This window comes from Colletotrichum higginsianum, assembly GCF_001672515.1.
Source record: "Colletotrichum higginsianum IMI 349063 chromosome 7 map unlocalized unitig_7, whole genome shotgun sequence".
Lineage (NCBI taxonomy): Eukaryota > Fungi > Ascomycota > Sordariomycetes > Glomerellales > Glomerellaceae > Colletotrichum > Colletotrichum higginsianum.
Genome location: NW_017263917.1, coordinates 2,645,413 through 2,659,889, shown reverse-complemented (window position 1 = coordinate 2,659,889; position 14,477 = coordinate 2,645,413). Strand labels below are relative to the sequence as shown.

The 14,477-nt window shown below is 58.6% G+C and overlaps 4 protein-coding genes across 4 annotated transcripts; 1 reads left to right on the top strand and 3 right to left on the bottom strand.

Annotated features, from left to right (window-relative positions):
* Positions 1–49: 49 nt before the first annotated feature.
* CH63R_10499 (Cytochrome P450) lies at positions 50–1,963 on the bottom strand (the record flags this gene model as incomplete). The annotated part of the gene is made up of 4 exons (XM_018305473.1): positions 50–1,059; positions 1,150–1,263; positions 1,365–1,662; positions 1,757–1,963. The coding sequence occupies 4 exons, from the start codon at positions 1,961–1,963 to the stop codon at positions 50–52; spliced, it is 1,629 nt and encodes a 542-aa protein (XP_018154897.1).
* Positions 1,964–3,642: 1,679 nt separating this feature from the next.
* Positions 3,643–5,229, bottom strand: CH63R_10498 (aminotransferase class-V; the record flags this gene model as incomplete). Its single annotated transcript, XM_018305472.1, has 1 exon — positions 3,643–5,229. The coding sequence occupies one exon, from the start codon at positions 5,227–5,229 to the stop codon at positions 3,643–3,645; it is 1,587 nt and encodes a 528-aa protein (XP_018154896.1).
* Positions 5,230–10,164: 4,935 nt separating this feature from the next.
* CH63R_10497 (C6 transcription factor) lies at positions 10,165–12,479 on the top strand (the record flags this gene model as incomplete). The annotated part of the gene is made up of 2 exons (XM_018305471.1): positions 10,165–11,307; positions 11,460–12,479. The coding sequence occupies 2 exons, from the start codon at positions 10,165–10,167 to the stop codon at positions 12,477–12,479; spliced, it is 2,163 nt and encodes a 720-aa protein (XP_018154895.1).
* Positions 12,480–12,807: 328 nt separating this feature from the next.
* CH63R_10496 (Alanine racemase) lies at positions 12,808–14,225 on the bottom strand (the record flags this gene model as incomplete). The annotated part of the gene is made up of 4 exons (XM_018305470.1): positions 12,808–13,250; positions 13,325–13,820; positions 13,873–13,989; positions 14,055–14,225. The coding sequence occupies 4 exons, from the start codon at positions 14,223–14,225 to the stop codon at positions 12,808–12,810; spliced, it is 1,227 nt and encodes a 408-aa protein (XP_018154894.1).
* Between the last annotated feature and the right edge of the window lie 252 nt (positions 14,226–14,477).

The window sequence follows — 14,477 nt, the reverse complement described above, 5'->3', positions numbered from 1 at the left end:
TCTTCCATTGTCTTTCACCTCTCATGCTCTCTCATTCCATCCATCCTCTCTAGACGTCGGTCGTTCTCAAAGGACTGACCCGGACCTTCAAGCCGCCCTGGGGCCGCAGCACGGGGCTCGGGTTCACGAGCACAATGTCCTCCGGGTCGACGGCGGCCTCGAACTTGAAGTTGCTCAGCATCTCGACCAGGAGCACCTTGATCTCGAGCAGGGCAAAGACCTTGCCGATGCACTGGCGCGGCCCGACGAGGAAGGTCGCGAAGGCGTGCGGGTTCGCGGCCTCGCCCTCGAGGCGGTCCCAGCGGTCCGGGTTGAACTCGTCGACGTCGTCGCCCCAGATGCGCGCGCTGCGGGTGACGAGGGCCGGGAAGAGGTAGCACAGCGTGCCCTTGGGCAGGACGGTGCCGCAGACGTCGATGTCGTCGAGGGGCTCGCGGGCGGCCAGCACGCCCGGCGCGTAGAAGCGCAGCGTCTCCTTGATGATGTTGTCGATGTACCGCAGGCCGTCGAGGTCCATGTAGTCCGGGTCGGGCTTGCGCGCCAGCAGCTCGAGGACCTCGCGCCGGGCGCGGTCCTGGATGTGCGGGTACAGGGTGAAGGTGTGCGTGGCCCAGGTCAGCGTCGTGGCCGAGGTCTCGTGGCCGGCGACCAGCACGTTCATGGCGTTCTCGAGGATCTTGGCCTCGGGCCAGGGGTCGCCGATGGCGCGGGATTCGAGGATCATGTGCGTCAGGAGGTCGGGCTTCTCGTCGGAGGAGGCGGTGGTGGAGGTGGTGTCCCCCGAGTCGATCTCCCGGACGCGCTGCTGGATGATCTCCTTGAGCCGCGAGCGGACGGCGTCGCTGCAGGCGTTGAACTCGCGGTTCTCCTGGAAGGGCAGCCTACGGGTCCCCGGGACGTAGGCGTTCATGACCATGAGGAACGCGCCAAAGGCCGAGGGGTCGAACATCTTGTGGTAGGCCTCGTGGAAGACCGAGGTCGAGAGGGTGCTGCCGAGGTCGATGCCGAGGGTGAACCAGGCGACTATGTCGAGGGTGACGCGGCCGTAGGCGGAGGAGACTTGCGTCGTGTTAGAGACTATCTATGTATACATGGAGCTGGTGTGAAGCCATCTAAACTAGAACACCAGAACACCAGGTCATCACTCACCATCCGTGACGCCGTCGTGGGCCTTGATGCGGGAGTTGAAGTGCTCAATGAGCTCCTTTCCCTTGCTCTTGAAGAGCGGGATCGCCCTCTTGACGTTGCTGAGGGCAAACTGGGCTGTATATAAGATTGCGTCGTTAGCCGGTGTGACTAACACATGCAGCACATATCACCCATGCAAACGGGGGCTGAGAAGTGAAAAGGAAGAGCAGACTCACGCGCCAACAGCTTCCTCTGAGACTTGTGCGCTTCGCCCTCGGCAAAGGCCATGCCCGTGCCGGTGACCTGGACGATGACCCTCGTGTTGAACTGGGCCTTGACGAAGGAGTAGCTCTTGGTCTGGAAGATCTCCTTGTAGGCCTCGAGGCTATTGATGAGCAGGCAGTCGGCGTTGCCGAAGCCGGTGAACTTGATGAAGGGCTCGTTGGGCCACTTGCGCGTCCACGAGAGGTACGGCTCAATGGGGTTCCCCGAGCGCGCCTGGTTTAGGAGGTCGCCGAGCAGGAAGTGGTGGTCCTGGGTCATGCGTCAGCTTTGAGCAGTTTTAGAGATTCCAACCTAACAGTCTTGTGTGTGTGTGTGTGTGTGTGTATCATCACATCGCACTCACCTTTGGCCCGGGCAGGTGCCTCAAGGGCGAGAAGAAAAAAGGGTAGATGAAGATGCCGTAGACGGCTTTGGCGATGTGTCGTGCCACGGCGAGGGCGAGGAGGTAGCGGGCCACCGTCTGCACCGGGGACTCGCGCAGCGTCGACAGCGCCGAGAGGGCGCCCAGCAGCAGCACCTCGTGGTTCCAGGCCGGCTTCGAGGACGCCATGGTTTGTGCGGGGGATATATTATATATTATACAAGAGTGTTGATAGTCTCGTTCTCTGTCAAAGGTTAAACAGACAGGGAAGTAAGAGATAGAAAGCGAGAGAGAGAGAGAGAGACGGGGTGAGAGAAAGGCAGAGGCAGAGGATGTAACCTCATATGAAGAGGTGGTGGTCGCACAGTTTGATAAATCGGCCCTCAACACTGCTGTGACCCATAGAAAACCAATAAGGCAATGGTCCCCTTTGGGACGTACAGCAGTAGTTAGTTGTATCTGCAGACTTCATGCACACTACATACAGACTGCAGGTGTCACAGCAGCACCGGTGTGGGAACCATAGGATCCATGGGAGATTTGAGAAACAGAGAAAGAGAGAGAGAGACAAAGACACTCAAGAGAGGGCATCCCTGGCGTCCCTTGGGGTTCCCACGCACCATCTGGTGGCCATCGAGGGGTTTATTTCCCATCCCGGGCCCCCCTCCCCCACCGAACAGCATCAAACATCAGACAAACATCCCGGCACAGAGCAGATGGGGGGGCCTTTGCGAACTGCTGCTACAGTGATTAAGCCCTGGGTTCCCCCTACGACTTTAGCTCGCTTGGAGTGTAACTGTCTTGGATTCCGTCTTTACCATCCCATCCCATCCCATCCCATCCTATCCCGTCCCATCCCCTTGAGAGTCAAAGGAGACCAGCAAACGGGCTTAACTCATCGACAACTCGAGCTCCTAAGCCGACCCTCTCGGGTGATGATGCTGCTGCTGCTGCTGCTGTATCCATATAGCGCATGTGAACGAAGCAAAGCAATTACTCAGGGCCCGGCATAAGAACACGTTGGCGCCGAGAGCGGCGGCCAATGAGACGTCCCTGACGGCGCCATCACCGTTGCATTCTCGTCCACGGACGGCCTAGTTGGTCCACACCAGCAGAAAATGGGGGCCGCTGCTGCAAGAGAGAGAGAGAAACTGCCGATCCTGTTGGTCGTAGAACCCCGCTGAAGAATCAACATCCCCATATATGGCAAAGAAGCCAACCGAGTGCTGCCCGTTAATAAGCGCGGTAAGCCACGCCTTTCTGGCGGGTATGTGGGATGATGATAAGAGACGGGTTCACGTCGGGAAAGGCGCTTCGATCGCCAAGACGACGAAGGGTTTGCGTGACGAGAGAGAGAGAGACAGAGAGAGAGAGCAAACTGGGTCGCGATCCCACCTCGCCATGCCCAAAGAGAATCTAGTCCGAGGGTGGATGCATCTCGGAGGTTGTTGTTGGACTCGGGCTTTTCCACCAAGTTGTGGACTTTGTGGGTTTCCCATCCCATCATGTTTTCTCACTCTCTCTCGACGCAAGAGGGCGAAACATGCCGGTATTTCTTTGCCGGCTCTCGCGGGTTTGTCCCTGCACGTGCGAAGCGTCCGTCCTGGGTCGAACCGCTCCCCCTCCCCCCATCTTCTTGGTTGTCGTCGTCTTTGTCCGGGCCGTACCTCTGGGCTCTAGACTTTGAGTTATATGTACTCCTAACGCCGCGGGAGGGCCCGTTTGTCCATGGCGATCGACCGAGTCTCTAGCGTGTGAGTCTTGAGTGTGACTGCGAGTCTGAGCCTGGGGTATCGAGTTTCGAGTCTTGAGTCTCGAATCTCGAGACTTGCGTCTCGTTACAATGCCGACTCAGTCCGAATATACTCTCAACACCGATCGTGTGTCGGCAGCCCGTTCACCGGCGCCAGCCTGTCCCGGTACGTCTCCTCCGCAAACGCTATGAACCGGTCGACGTCCCCCGTCGTCGTCACGAAGCCGAACGAGATCCGGACGGCCCCGACGGGCGCCAGCAGCCGTATGTAGTCGTCCGCCGAGCCACCGCCGCCGCCACCGCTGTTCATGACCTGCACCTGCATCTTCATCTGCATCTGCGCCCGACTCAGCGGCTCCAACACGCGCTTGCTCAGCCCAAAGGCCGCCTCGCCGGCGCCCGGGTTGCAGAAGCACCCGGTCCGCAGCGAGATGTTGCGCGCCGACGACTCGGCCGCCACGAGCCGCTCGTCCACGATGCGGCCGCCCACGTCGAGGAAGTTGAAGCAGATGGTCCCGCCGCGCGCCGTCATGTCCGTCGGGCCGTAGATGCGCACCACGGGCGACCCGTCGCCGTGCTGGAGCGCCCGGAGCCGGTCGAGGCACCAGCCCGTCAGGCACCGGACCCGCGTGCCGATGAGGTCCATGCCGATGCCGTCGAGCCAGTCGAGCCCGAAGCGCACGTCCGGGATCGACAGAAAGTTGACGGTGCCGTCCTCGAAGGCGGCCTCGTCCGGCGCCATGACGTGCCAGGGCACGCCGACCGAGGCCGCCGCGATGGTGCCGCCCGAGAACCACGGCCGCGAGCCCGCCAGCCGCGCGAGGGCGTCGCGCCGCACGACGAGGCACCCGACCCCCGTCGGGTACCCGAACAGCTTGTACCAGCTGACGATGACGAACTCGGGCCGCGCCCCGGACGACGGCGACAGGTCGAGCCGCGACGTCGGCAGGTAGGCGGCCGCGTCGAGGAGCACGTCGTAGCCCTGCTGCTGCGCGAGGCTCACCCACGAGAGCGGGTGCCGGACGCCGCTGAAGTTGCTCTGGGCCGGGTACGCGAATAAACCGTTCTTCCTGCTACCGCTACTACTGTTGTTGCTGTTACTGTTGTTGCTGCTGCTGCTCTTGTGTCCCTTGCCGCCGTTACCGCCGCCGCCGCCGCCACCAAACAGACGACTGCCCGTTATCCTGCGAGGGGGCTTCAGCGCCGTCACCAGGTCGGCCGGGTCGACCCTCAGCTCCGGCGCGCGGACGGGCACGTAGACGGTGCGGGCATGACCCCGACGGGCGAACTCGCGCAGGCCGTTGACCGAGTTGTGGTTGTCGGCGGTGAGGACGAGCCTCGAGCGGCGCGTCCAGGGGTAGGCCTCGGCGACGAGGCGGGCGGCGCCGGTGGCGTTCGGGGTGAAGACGGCCGTGTACTCGTCCGGCGAGGCGCCGAGGTGGGCGAGGATGCGGGCGCGGGCGTCCTCGACGAGGTGGGTGGCCGACCGGCTCGTCGGGTTCTCCGAGTGCGGGTTGCCGAGGAGCGTCCGCTCGAGCCGGCTCTCGTGCGCGCGGAGCTGCGACTGCGCCGCGAGGCCCGCGCCCGTGAAGTCGAGGTACAGATGGTCCTGCTTGTCGAGGTAGCCGTAGTCCGTCGCGCGGAGGTCGTCGAGCCGGGCCGTGGACTTGTACTCGGGGTAGTTGGCGTAGATGCTCTCCATCGGGGGGGGCACGTCGTCTACGTTGTTGTCCAAGTGGCCAGTCAGTCAGTCAGTCAGTCAGTTAGTTGTTCGAGACCCCTTGGCGGAACGAATCAACAAGGAATGTTCCAAGAGAGGGCGTATTCATTTATAAAGGGGAAAAGAGGCAGCCGGGATAAGACAGTGAACGTGTGTGGGAGGTGCCGTTCAGTCGGGGGGGCGTGTTAAATACGATTACAAACAAGACATGCAGAGAGACGTGATGGCTGGCATGTAATATGTCGCCAAGGTACGCCGAGAATCCGTTGAGGAAGAACCTCAGACCAACCATGCATGCCATCCAGAACAGATAGGTGCAGAGACAAGGACTAACACCGCGATCGTCTGAACTATTTTAGACACCTGAACCCTCGTGGAGCGCGTAATGTAGGCAGACTGCTAGTGAATGGTGATGATGAGCTCCATCTCACTCACTCCTCTCGCTCACCCCGGCTAGTGTGGCTCACATCTTACATACCGCCTAAGCCTAGCCGGGGGTTGTGAACCAGGCGGCGCAAGTGCCCCGGAGTTCTGGAATCTCGAGTCCATCGGGCTAGCAATGGCCGGGCCCAAATGGCCTTGGTATGGTTGTGAATCAATCATGTATGTCTTCTTTGGTTGGTCTAACGGGGGGAACACAATTCGGCTCAAGTCTGTAGTCCGCACGCATGACATGGACGGTGCATGAGATACACAATTGCTTTTCAGGTTCGTTGTGCGAGGTCCACAGGTGGTGTTACCGGCGACCTTCAGCATTCGGCATTCTGCAAGCTGGAAGTCGGCCTGTTGCGTCTTCTTTGGGTTGACACAACCTCGACAACACCCACAATACACCACACACACACACACACACACACACACACACACACACACACACACACACACACACACACACACACACAGTCACGCATGTGTCAAAAGCCCAGGAATGTAGGGCAACCATCCCACTAGGGGGGAGTCCTCGACAAACTGGGAGAGGGGCAATATCGCTTTGGGCGCTGACACCCCCCGGCCGAAGGATCGCGGATGGAGCCCAGCGGCGAAGCACGGTAGTACGCCATGCATGGCATGGCATGGTGGCATGGCAGCATCTCAACCTGAAGGCGTTCGACCAGGGATGGATGCAGATAGTTACTGACAACGGACGCCCCCCGGTCTCCCTCTCTACAGTGTACGGTTTCCTACCTTCTTCGGGTGAATCGGGACTCGCTAATTGGTACTGTTACCACTTACTCTCTCTCTCTCTCCTCCCACCTGGCCTCTCACTTGGCCGTCGACCGGTGAGCGCGCTGCCCCTTGGTCTTCATCATGCTGTCCCACCTGGGCCTGCATACATATGCACGCGCCGCGATCATCGACCAGCAACCACCGAGCCGACGGTCACACACCTCGGGACAGCAGAGTCCCTCACAGGTTCGTCCCGGACCGGTCCCTTGGGAAAATATGGAACATGATGTGGCTCCCCGATTCACACCAGCCGCACTCCTGCGCGTGTTCTCGGAGCTCTCGAGATCCGGCGCCGCAGACGATAACTAGGGCCTAGGAAAGCTCGCGCCCGTGAGATCAGGGGACGAACGCTTCCTTGCTCTCTCCCTCCGATGAACCCCGTTCGACGAAAGCTGTCCTGCTGCTGCCTTTGCGGGCCCCGCCTCTTGACGCTATCGCCACATGCAAAGTACTGTCCCCCTCCCCAGCTCCATGAGTAGCTAGCTTGACGAACTAATTCTTTCTTCTTTCCCCCATCCCCAATCACCAGCTGAATGGAACCCTATGCTGACACCCACGCTTACCGTGTCAACAATACTACCCCAAGTATCGACTCCACTCATGGCTTTCGTTCCCCACTGGTAGGATCCGAGACAGTTCAGCTCCGGAGGCGTCATTTTGATGTGGAAGACTGCAGGATGCCCCCCCTGGTCAATGTTGGCTGCATGTGCATGTTCGCTAGATTCACTCTCGCGATTGGATGCGGAGGGGCTGCCCTCTCTAACCCTCCAGCTGCGTCGTTTTCCCAAGGGGCCATTCGCGGTTCGTTCCTTGCCGTCGAGCCCTGTCCGCACCCTCTCGGGGCTGTGCGCAGATGACGCAGTGAGTATTGACTGTGGAAGCTGAATCATGGAATTGGCGACCGATTCCAAAAAACTTTTTCTCAGTGTGCCGTCATGGACTGCAGAACACGTCGCTCCTATGCTGGCGACTCTTGGCCAACCTTCCAAGTCTCGCTGGCAGTTCAAGGTTGTTATTACAGGCGCCACGAGGCATAGCGGCAACAGTGCAGTGTGTTGGTCTCTTGTTGGTCGAACTGGAAGACTTCCTCTGGCAGATGGTTAACATGTACCGCTAACGCTGAAAATGGACGGTTGCACAAGAGAAAGGTCCAGAGCCGTTATTGGCTATCATATTTCCACTTGGGTGCACATAGACCTCACCTGCTGCTCCTGGACTACGCAAGTGAAATGAGCAGCAAGTAAACCAGGCATTGTAACATTCAGCTCAAGTAGCTCTTAGTATTTTCTAAAGTCGTCTGTTGATAACCTGCTAACATGGCCACACTACCATGGTGCAACCTCTTGGCAACATGAAGAACAGTCAATTTCACTGTGAACACAACTAACTGTTTCCCATCCTCATGGTTACTCCTCCGTATGCCTCCAGTTTGCTCCCTCTTCTCCAATCCCGCCGCTCGATCTGTGGGTATCTGTCTAGCATGTTGTTTACTTGCACATTTCCGCGTATCCTACGTTTTCTCAATTTGCCCCACGATTGAAAGGGCTCAATAACATTGCTGAAGACTGAAGTTTCTAGTTCGAGAGTTCTTTTCGCTCTTTTGACAGGATCCAGCCTCTTAGCCCTCTTCAAACAGTCCAATGACGGACGGCAAAGACTAGGCAAACGACAATGGAGTGTCAGCCGGACTCGCAGGGTCAGTCAGGAAAGCAAGAGCAACTCGACATCAGCCCATTAAGATACATAAAGAAAGCAATGGTTCAGCAGAGGTCGTCATGCCAGTATTTTCAATAAATGTGGTTGCCTTGAAAAATGCAGTGACAGCTTAGAGAGTCTACTAAGGGCCTGCATTCCTGAACCCAGGACTTGTACATGCTGCGCTGACATGCCCTCGAGAAGGCGTTAGAGACAATAAACTGAAAGATAAATCTTATTATTAGTTCCTGCCAAAGGAAAAGTCAATTCATAAAAGTTCTTTACACGCAACATAAGAAGTTTAGAAAATGTCTGTCTGCCGGTTTTGCAATTGCTAAATAAACATATTTCAAAAAGCTCAGCCTGCATTCGAAGATACAGGCCTACGAAAATCCGAGGAGGCTCTTACCAGCCCCAGGTGTAACGACGCAAGGATTTTTCAGTGAGACTCGAACTCACGACCCGTGGCCTGGGACGTTCGAGAGAGACTCACGAAAACGTGCCTAGTAATCCCACTGAGCCACGGGTCTTGGTGACAGTATGAGAAGGATTTGGATTATCTATAGTATAGGAAGGTGCGAAGATGGTGAATGTGTTGTGGCTCGTATTCATGTGGGCTGGTCCTGGTCTGCACCGCTCGTTGCCATTTTGGTCAGACAGCGGCTAATCGTTATTTTCCATCTGCATTCTACAGTAGATAGCCACGGTTTCAGAAAGATTATGAGCATGAGGGTTTCAGCTGTTGGTGAAAAGACTCTGAGTGCCGTGTCGTAAGTAACACGCTCAGTCTCGCAATTTAAAGAGACGCTTCGCCTGCTGGCACACGGAACCACCTCACCGACTGGTCACCATCATCGATGAGCCATTGCAATATATTTCTACCGATTGATACGTCAATGGCGTCTCCCAGTATTTTCATATTCACTCAGTGGGCAGCAGAAAGACTTGAATACCGTCGCTGGACATTGCACCACGCTCGGCCTGGGCCAGGCACGCTTCTAAGGCCAACTGCGGCAGCAAGATACTGAGTGGTGAGGAAAGGACAAGAACGCACCTGTCAATAGTCTAGGTAGCCTAATTCCTAGTCAGTATCCTCTTTTGTCTCTGGTCGGTTGGGTATTTGTAGATTCAGGCGGATATGTAAGGCAGAAAGAACTATCTCCAATAGTCAGTCGATCCTACATACTCTACCCAAAGCCGCACAAGTGCAGCCGCAAAGGACATACAGTGTCGGTTGCTAATAATAGTATTTACTTTCCAGAACACTGGAATACTTACGGCCTTTAATTTAACTCTATTAGCCAACTCTCTAAGAAAGGGCATCAAGCATCCTCCCGCCCCCAATACATCCTTGCAACCCCCCCCGGCAACACAGTCAAAAGCAGTTCATGTGGATCGGCGGGGAGGGGGGGGGGAGGCACGCGTTCACTGCTTCGACAGATCTTCCAGAATGATGTAAGGATTCTTCCAGATCAGCCGGTTTGGCCGTTGGGCATGACATAGTCGCAGCTCGTCCGTCGTAGGGGGAACCCGGCCGAGACACGTTCGAGGGGGAGGGATATCATACCAGGACATGCGGGGTGAGCCAATCCGAAGCTTTACCGCGCTTCTAAACCGGCGTCAAGTGGGTCGGCGGGCACGGCGGACCGCGCTCGAGACAGCGACGAGTTGTCGAGACTGAAACTTTTCCTTATCCAGATGTATCCCCGACCCACGGCGACGACGGGCGACGTCAACCCGCCGCTCTCTCTCTCTCTCTCTCTCTTTCTCTCTCTCTCGCCTAACTGTGTCCGGACTATTGTCCATCTAGCATCGATACCGGGGGGTTCAACTCATTGCCCTCAGCTGTGTGTGTCTATCGTCATCGTGCCTAAACCCCCCCTCCCCCCTTCCCCCCGCCTGGACGAGTTGCTGTTCATTTCCCCCCTCCAAACTCACACTCTCCCTCCCCCTCTCTCTCTCTTTAGCTCGGGGGTGCCTCCCACCGCCGCGGCTATGCCGGTCATCTCCTCTTCGGCGACTAAACCCCGCCGCACGCTTGCGGGTCCCATCTTCCGCGTCCGGACGGGGTGCCTGACCTGCCGCGGCCGTAAGAAGAAGTGCGACGAGACCAAGCCGCGCTGCCGCGGCTGCGAGCGGAATAAGCTGGACTGCCAGTGGCCGTCGACGACGGGATCCAACGGCAACGGCGCTTCGCGGTCCGCTCGGGAGTCGTCCGTCTCGCAAAGCGCCTCTCGGGGGGGCCCGGGGCAGCATCACGCTGGTGGTGGTGCTGGTGGTGGTGCTGGTGCTTCGACTGCATCCCCAGCAAGCTCAACGACGACAACCACGACGACAGGTGCATCTCATAGTCCGCAGGCTGTCCAAGACTCATCGTTTGCTCTCGAGGCCTTTGACTTTGCATCACAACCCACCACATCCTCAGAGTCTCCCGCCGCCGCGGCGACGATTGGGTCGTCTAACAGTCCAGGGTCGAATGCTCAGTTGTCCAGTGCAGCCGCTCCCATCGCCGCACCCGTCACCCCAGCACCCAACGCCGCAACGACGACGGCCCATCATCATAATCATCATCATCATCATCATCACATCGAGGACACAGATATAGCTTACCATTTCGACGCGTCAGACCACAGCTCCATCGCCGGGCTGTTGCCAGACGGGCCACCGCCTCTGCCCTTCACGACGATCGAGGGCAACGACGGGGACGATGACGAGACCGTCGTCCCGCTGGTGTCCTCGCCGCTCCGGAGGGTGTCGGACGCGAGCAGCAGCTTCGTGCCGAGGGGCATGAGCCTGCTGGGCGGGAACCACGACGACAACTCGCTCGAGCTGCTGAGCCACTACCTGAGCGCGACGACCATCAGCATGGCCAACGGGTCGACGATGGAGAACCCGTTCTCGGTGCAGCTCATCCCGCTGGCCTTCAGCAGCGACCTGGTCCTGCATCTCCTCCTCACCCAGAGCGCCGTCCACCGGGCCGCCAAGTCGCTCGTGCCGACGACGGACAGAGTCGCGACAAAGTACTACAACCAGTCGCTGCGGCTCTTCCAGCAGAACATCTCGACCTTCATGGGCGGCCAGCACGGCGAGGAGTCGTTGATCCTGGGCATCGGGGCCCTGATTCTCTGTCTTGTCGAGGTGAGTACGACTGAGTGTCGTCTATCTTTCTTTTTCTTTCTCTCTCTCTCTCTCTGTCTCTCTCTGTCTCTCTCTGTCTCTCTCTGTCTCTCTCTATACCCGGCCTCCCAGGGTCATTTCCCACACCCCCCGGATATTGACCCCTCTCGCAGACGGCCAAGGGCGACGTCAACGGCACGATCCTCGACCACCTCATGGCGGCGCAGTCCCTGATCCTCCCGTTCCTCTCGGCCAGCAACACGTTCCTGCACAAGACGCTCAAGGACTTCCTGACCGAGTACTACCTCTACACGGCGACGGTCAGCATGATCTCCATCGACGTCCGGCTGAGCGACCAGCTCTTCCTCAGCAACGACCTGCTGCTCCTCGCCACCGAGCTCGTGGCGTCCTCGTACATCGGCAGCCTGTGCGGCTGCTGGCTGGACCTGATCCTCCTGATCCCCTCCGTCTTCGACCTGGGCCGCCGCATGATGGGGCACGACGACGAGGGCAGCCCCGTGGCAGGGCGGCGGCGGCGGCAGCCCTCGGCCGACGACTTCATCCTCTTCGCCCAGCTGCTCAGCCAGATCCAGAACTGGCAGCCCAACCCGACGGTGAGCGAGAACGTCGCGCTGGCCGGCTACATCTACCAAAAGGCCCTGCTGCTTTATCTTCACACGGCGCTGCACCCGCTCTCGCGGGACGAGAGCAACAGCCATAACATCAACCACAATAACATCGACAATAGCAGTAACAGCAACGACAACAGTATCAACAACAGCAACAACAACAACAACAACAACAATAGCAATAGCAATAGCAACAGCATCAACAACAACAACAACAACAACAACAACAACAACAGCCTGCACTCCGCAGCGGTGCAAGCGGCCGTCAGCGGCGCCCTCTCGCACCTCGCGCAGCTGGACCCCAGCGTGCGCATCAACACGAGCCTGTGCTGGCCCATCACCATCATCGGCTCCTGCGTGACGGACCGGGGCCAGCAGGCCTTCCTGCACGAGCGGCTCGGCCACATGTTCGCGACCATCGGGCTGGGCAACATCCGGCAGACGTCGGTGCTGCTGCAGCACGTCTGGGACCACAACGAGGCGGTGCCGGCCGACGTCGGCGCGGGGCCGTGGAACGTGTGCCGCGTGATGAACGAGAAGCAGATCTGGATCTCCTTTGCGTAAGAAAGATGGAGGGAGATGGACATCTGAGTGATTTTCTAAAAAAAAAGGTGACGGGGGGCGTTCTTGAACGGCATGAGAGTGGGATGGGGATGGGATGGGATGGGATGGGATGGGATGGGATGGGATGGGATGGGGCTTCATCGGCGTTGGACTTTGATCGAGACGGCAGTATTTTCTATTTTCAACGGGATCATCATGTTCAAAATGAGATGGGCGACACAGCGAAGCGAAGCGAAAATCTGAATCTGGATTTGTTTATTTGTATTTTTATTCTTATTTTTCATGTATACACACTATCAAGAGGGACAACCGCATCGCACGATCCCAATCACCAGCCCTTCCACGGCACCCAGGTGTCGCGCACAACATCGTCCTCGTCCACGACGTAGTACACGTAGAACGCCGCCGCCGTGATGCACGCGTGCTGCACGTTGAGGAAGACGCGGTCGCCGACCTCGAAGTTGGCCTCGACGTCCCTCCTCTCCGGCCCGGCGTTCTTGGAGCCGGCTCCGGCGGCGGCGACCTCGGCCTCCCCGACGATGCCGTGCTCCTGCGACATGCGCACCACGGCCCAGCCGGGCTTTCCGACCACGCTGCCGAAGCCGGGGGAGGGTCCCGTCTCCTTGGAGAGGGCGATGGTCCCGGCGTTGATCAGCGCCTCGTTGCGCTCCGGGTACACGCTGCACACCTCGGCGAGGACGCGGATGGCCTGGTCCTCGGCCGCGACGAGGCCCGTCGCGACCTGTTGAAGGTCGTTTGTAGGGAAGTTGCCTGGGAAATGGGGGGGAACGAGGGAGAGTCAGTTGTCCGTTCACACACGACTCATGCAGGTAAATGTCACTCACCCGCGTGGAGCTCCAGCGTCACGTTGGCCGGGATTGCCGTCTTCAGGCTGCCGACGACGTGCGCCGTCGGCGTGGCCCCGACGGACAGCGTGAGTTTCCTGTCCCCGCCGACGATGAGCTTCGCGGCGCTCAACACGCCGTTGATCTCGTCGGCGAGGACGCCCTCGGCCTCCTCCTGCGTGCGGCAGCCGTACGAGTGGCCGGCGTGGCAGTAGAAGCCGTACAGCGAGACGGCCGGCGACTCGTCGGCGCGCCGGATGAGCTTCTGGAGGCGCTCGCTGCCGAGGGGCAGGCCGGCGCGCTTGGTGCCCACGTCGAGCTTGATGTAGATGTCCCAGGGCGCCGTCGGGGCTTCGGGGTTCTTCTTGGCAAACTCCTCGAGCAGGGAGATCTGCTTCTCGTGGTCGATCATCAGGAGGATCTTGACCGAGCTTCTGAGCTCGCTCAAGAACGGGATGGCTCCTGAGGCGGGAGGGAGTCCATACAGAACCTGGGCCTGTGTCAGCGCTTGAAAGTAGGCATTGAGCACAGGGTCGGTCTCATGGTACCTCATCTAAGATGCCCTCTTTGGCGAGGGGCAATAGCCCACGAATCTCCGATAACGTGGAAGCGACCGTCTTTTTGAATTTCCCATCTCCGAGCATCAGACGCGTCACTTCCAAGCTCTGGAGGCATGTTCGTTATTGAGTGAGCCTTCAGAGTGGAGGGGGGAATGTTGTGGGGTTCCTACCTTGAGTGTCTTCACGTGCGGCCTGAGCGTGACTCCAGCCTTTTCCACATCTTGATGCAACCTCTCAATGTTCTTCTTGATGACCGGCAAGCTCAGGATCAACGCGGGCGAGGGCAGGTCGGACGCCTTGGAGCCGATGAAGGAGCGGTGGTTCTGCAACGAGTAGTCCATCTTGACAGGGGGGGGTGTTTGGCGTGACTACTATAATTATACACAGTACGTTGGTCTTGGGAAACGGGATGCTGTGAGCTTGTGACAGAAACAGAGTTGCTTTTGATGCAGAACAGCCAAGCTTTCCGTTGGACCAGTAGCAAGGGGAGGGAGGGAGATGCCGACCAGGGGTGTAAGTAGTTACACAACAAAACCCGCGCAACATAACACACGAGCTACGATACGAGGCCAAGAACGGCGATGGAGGCGGTG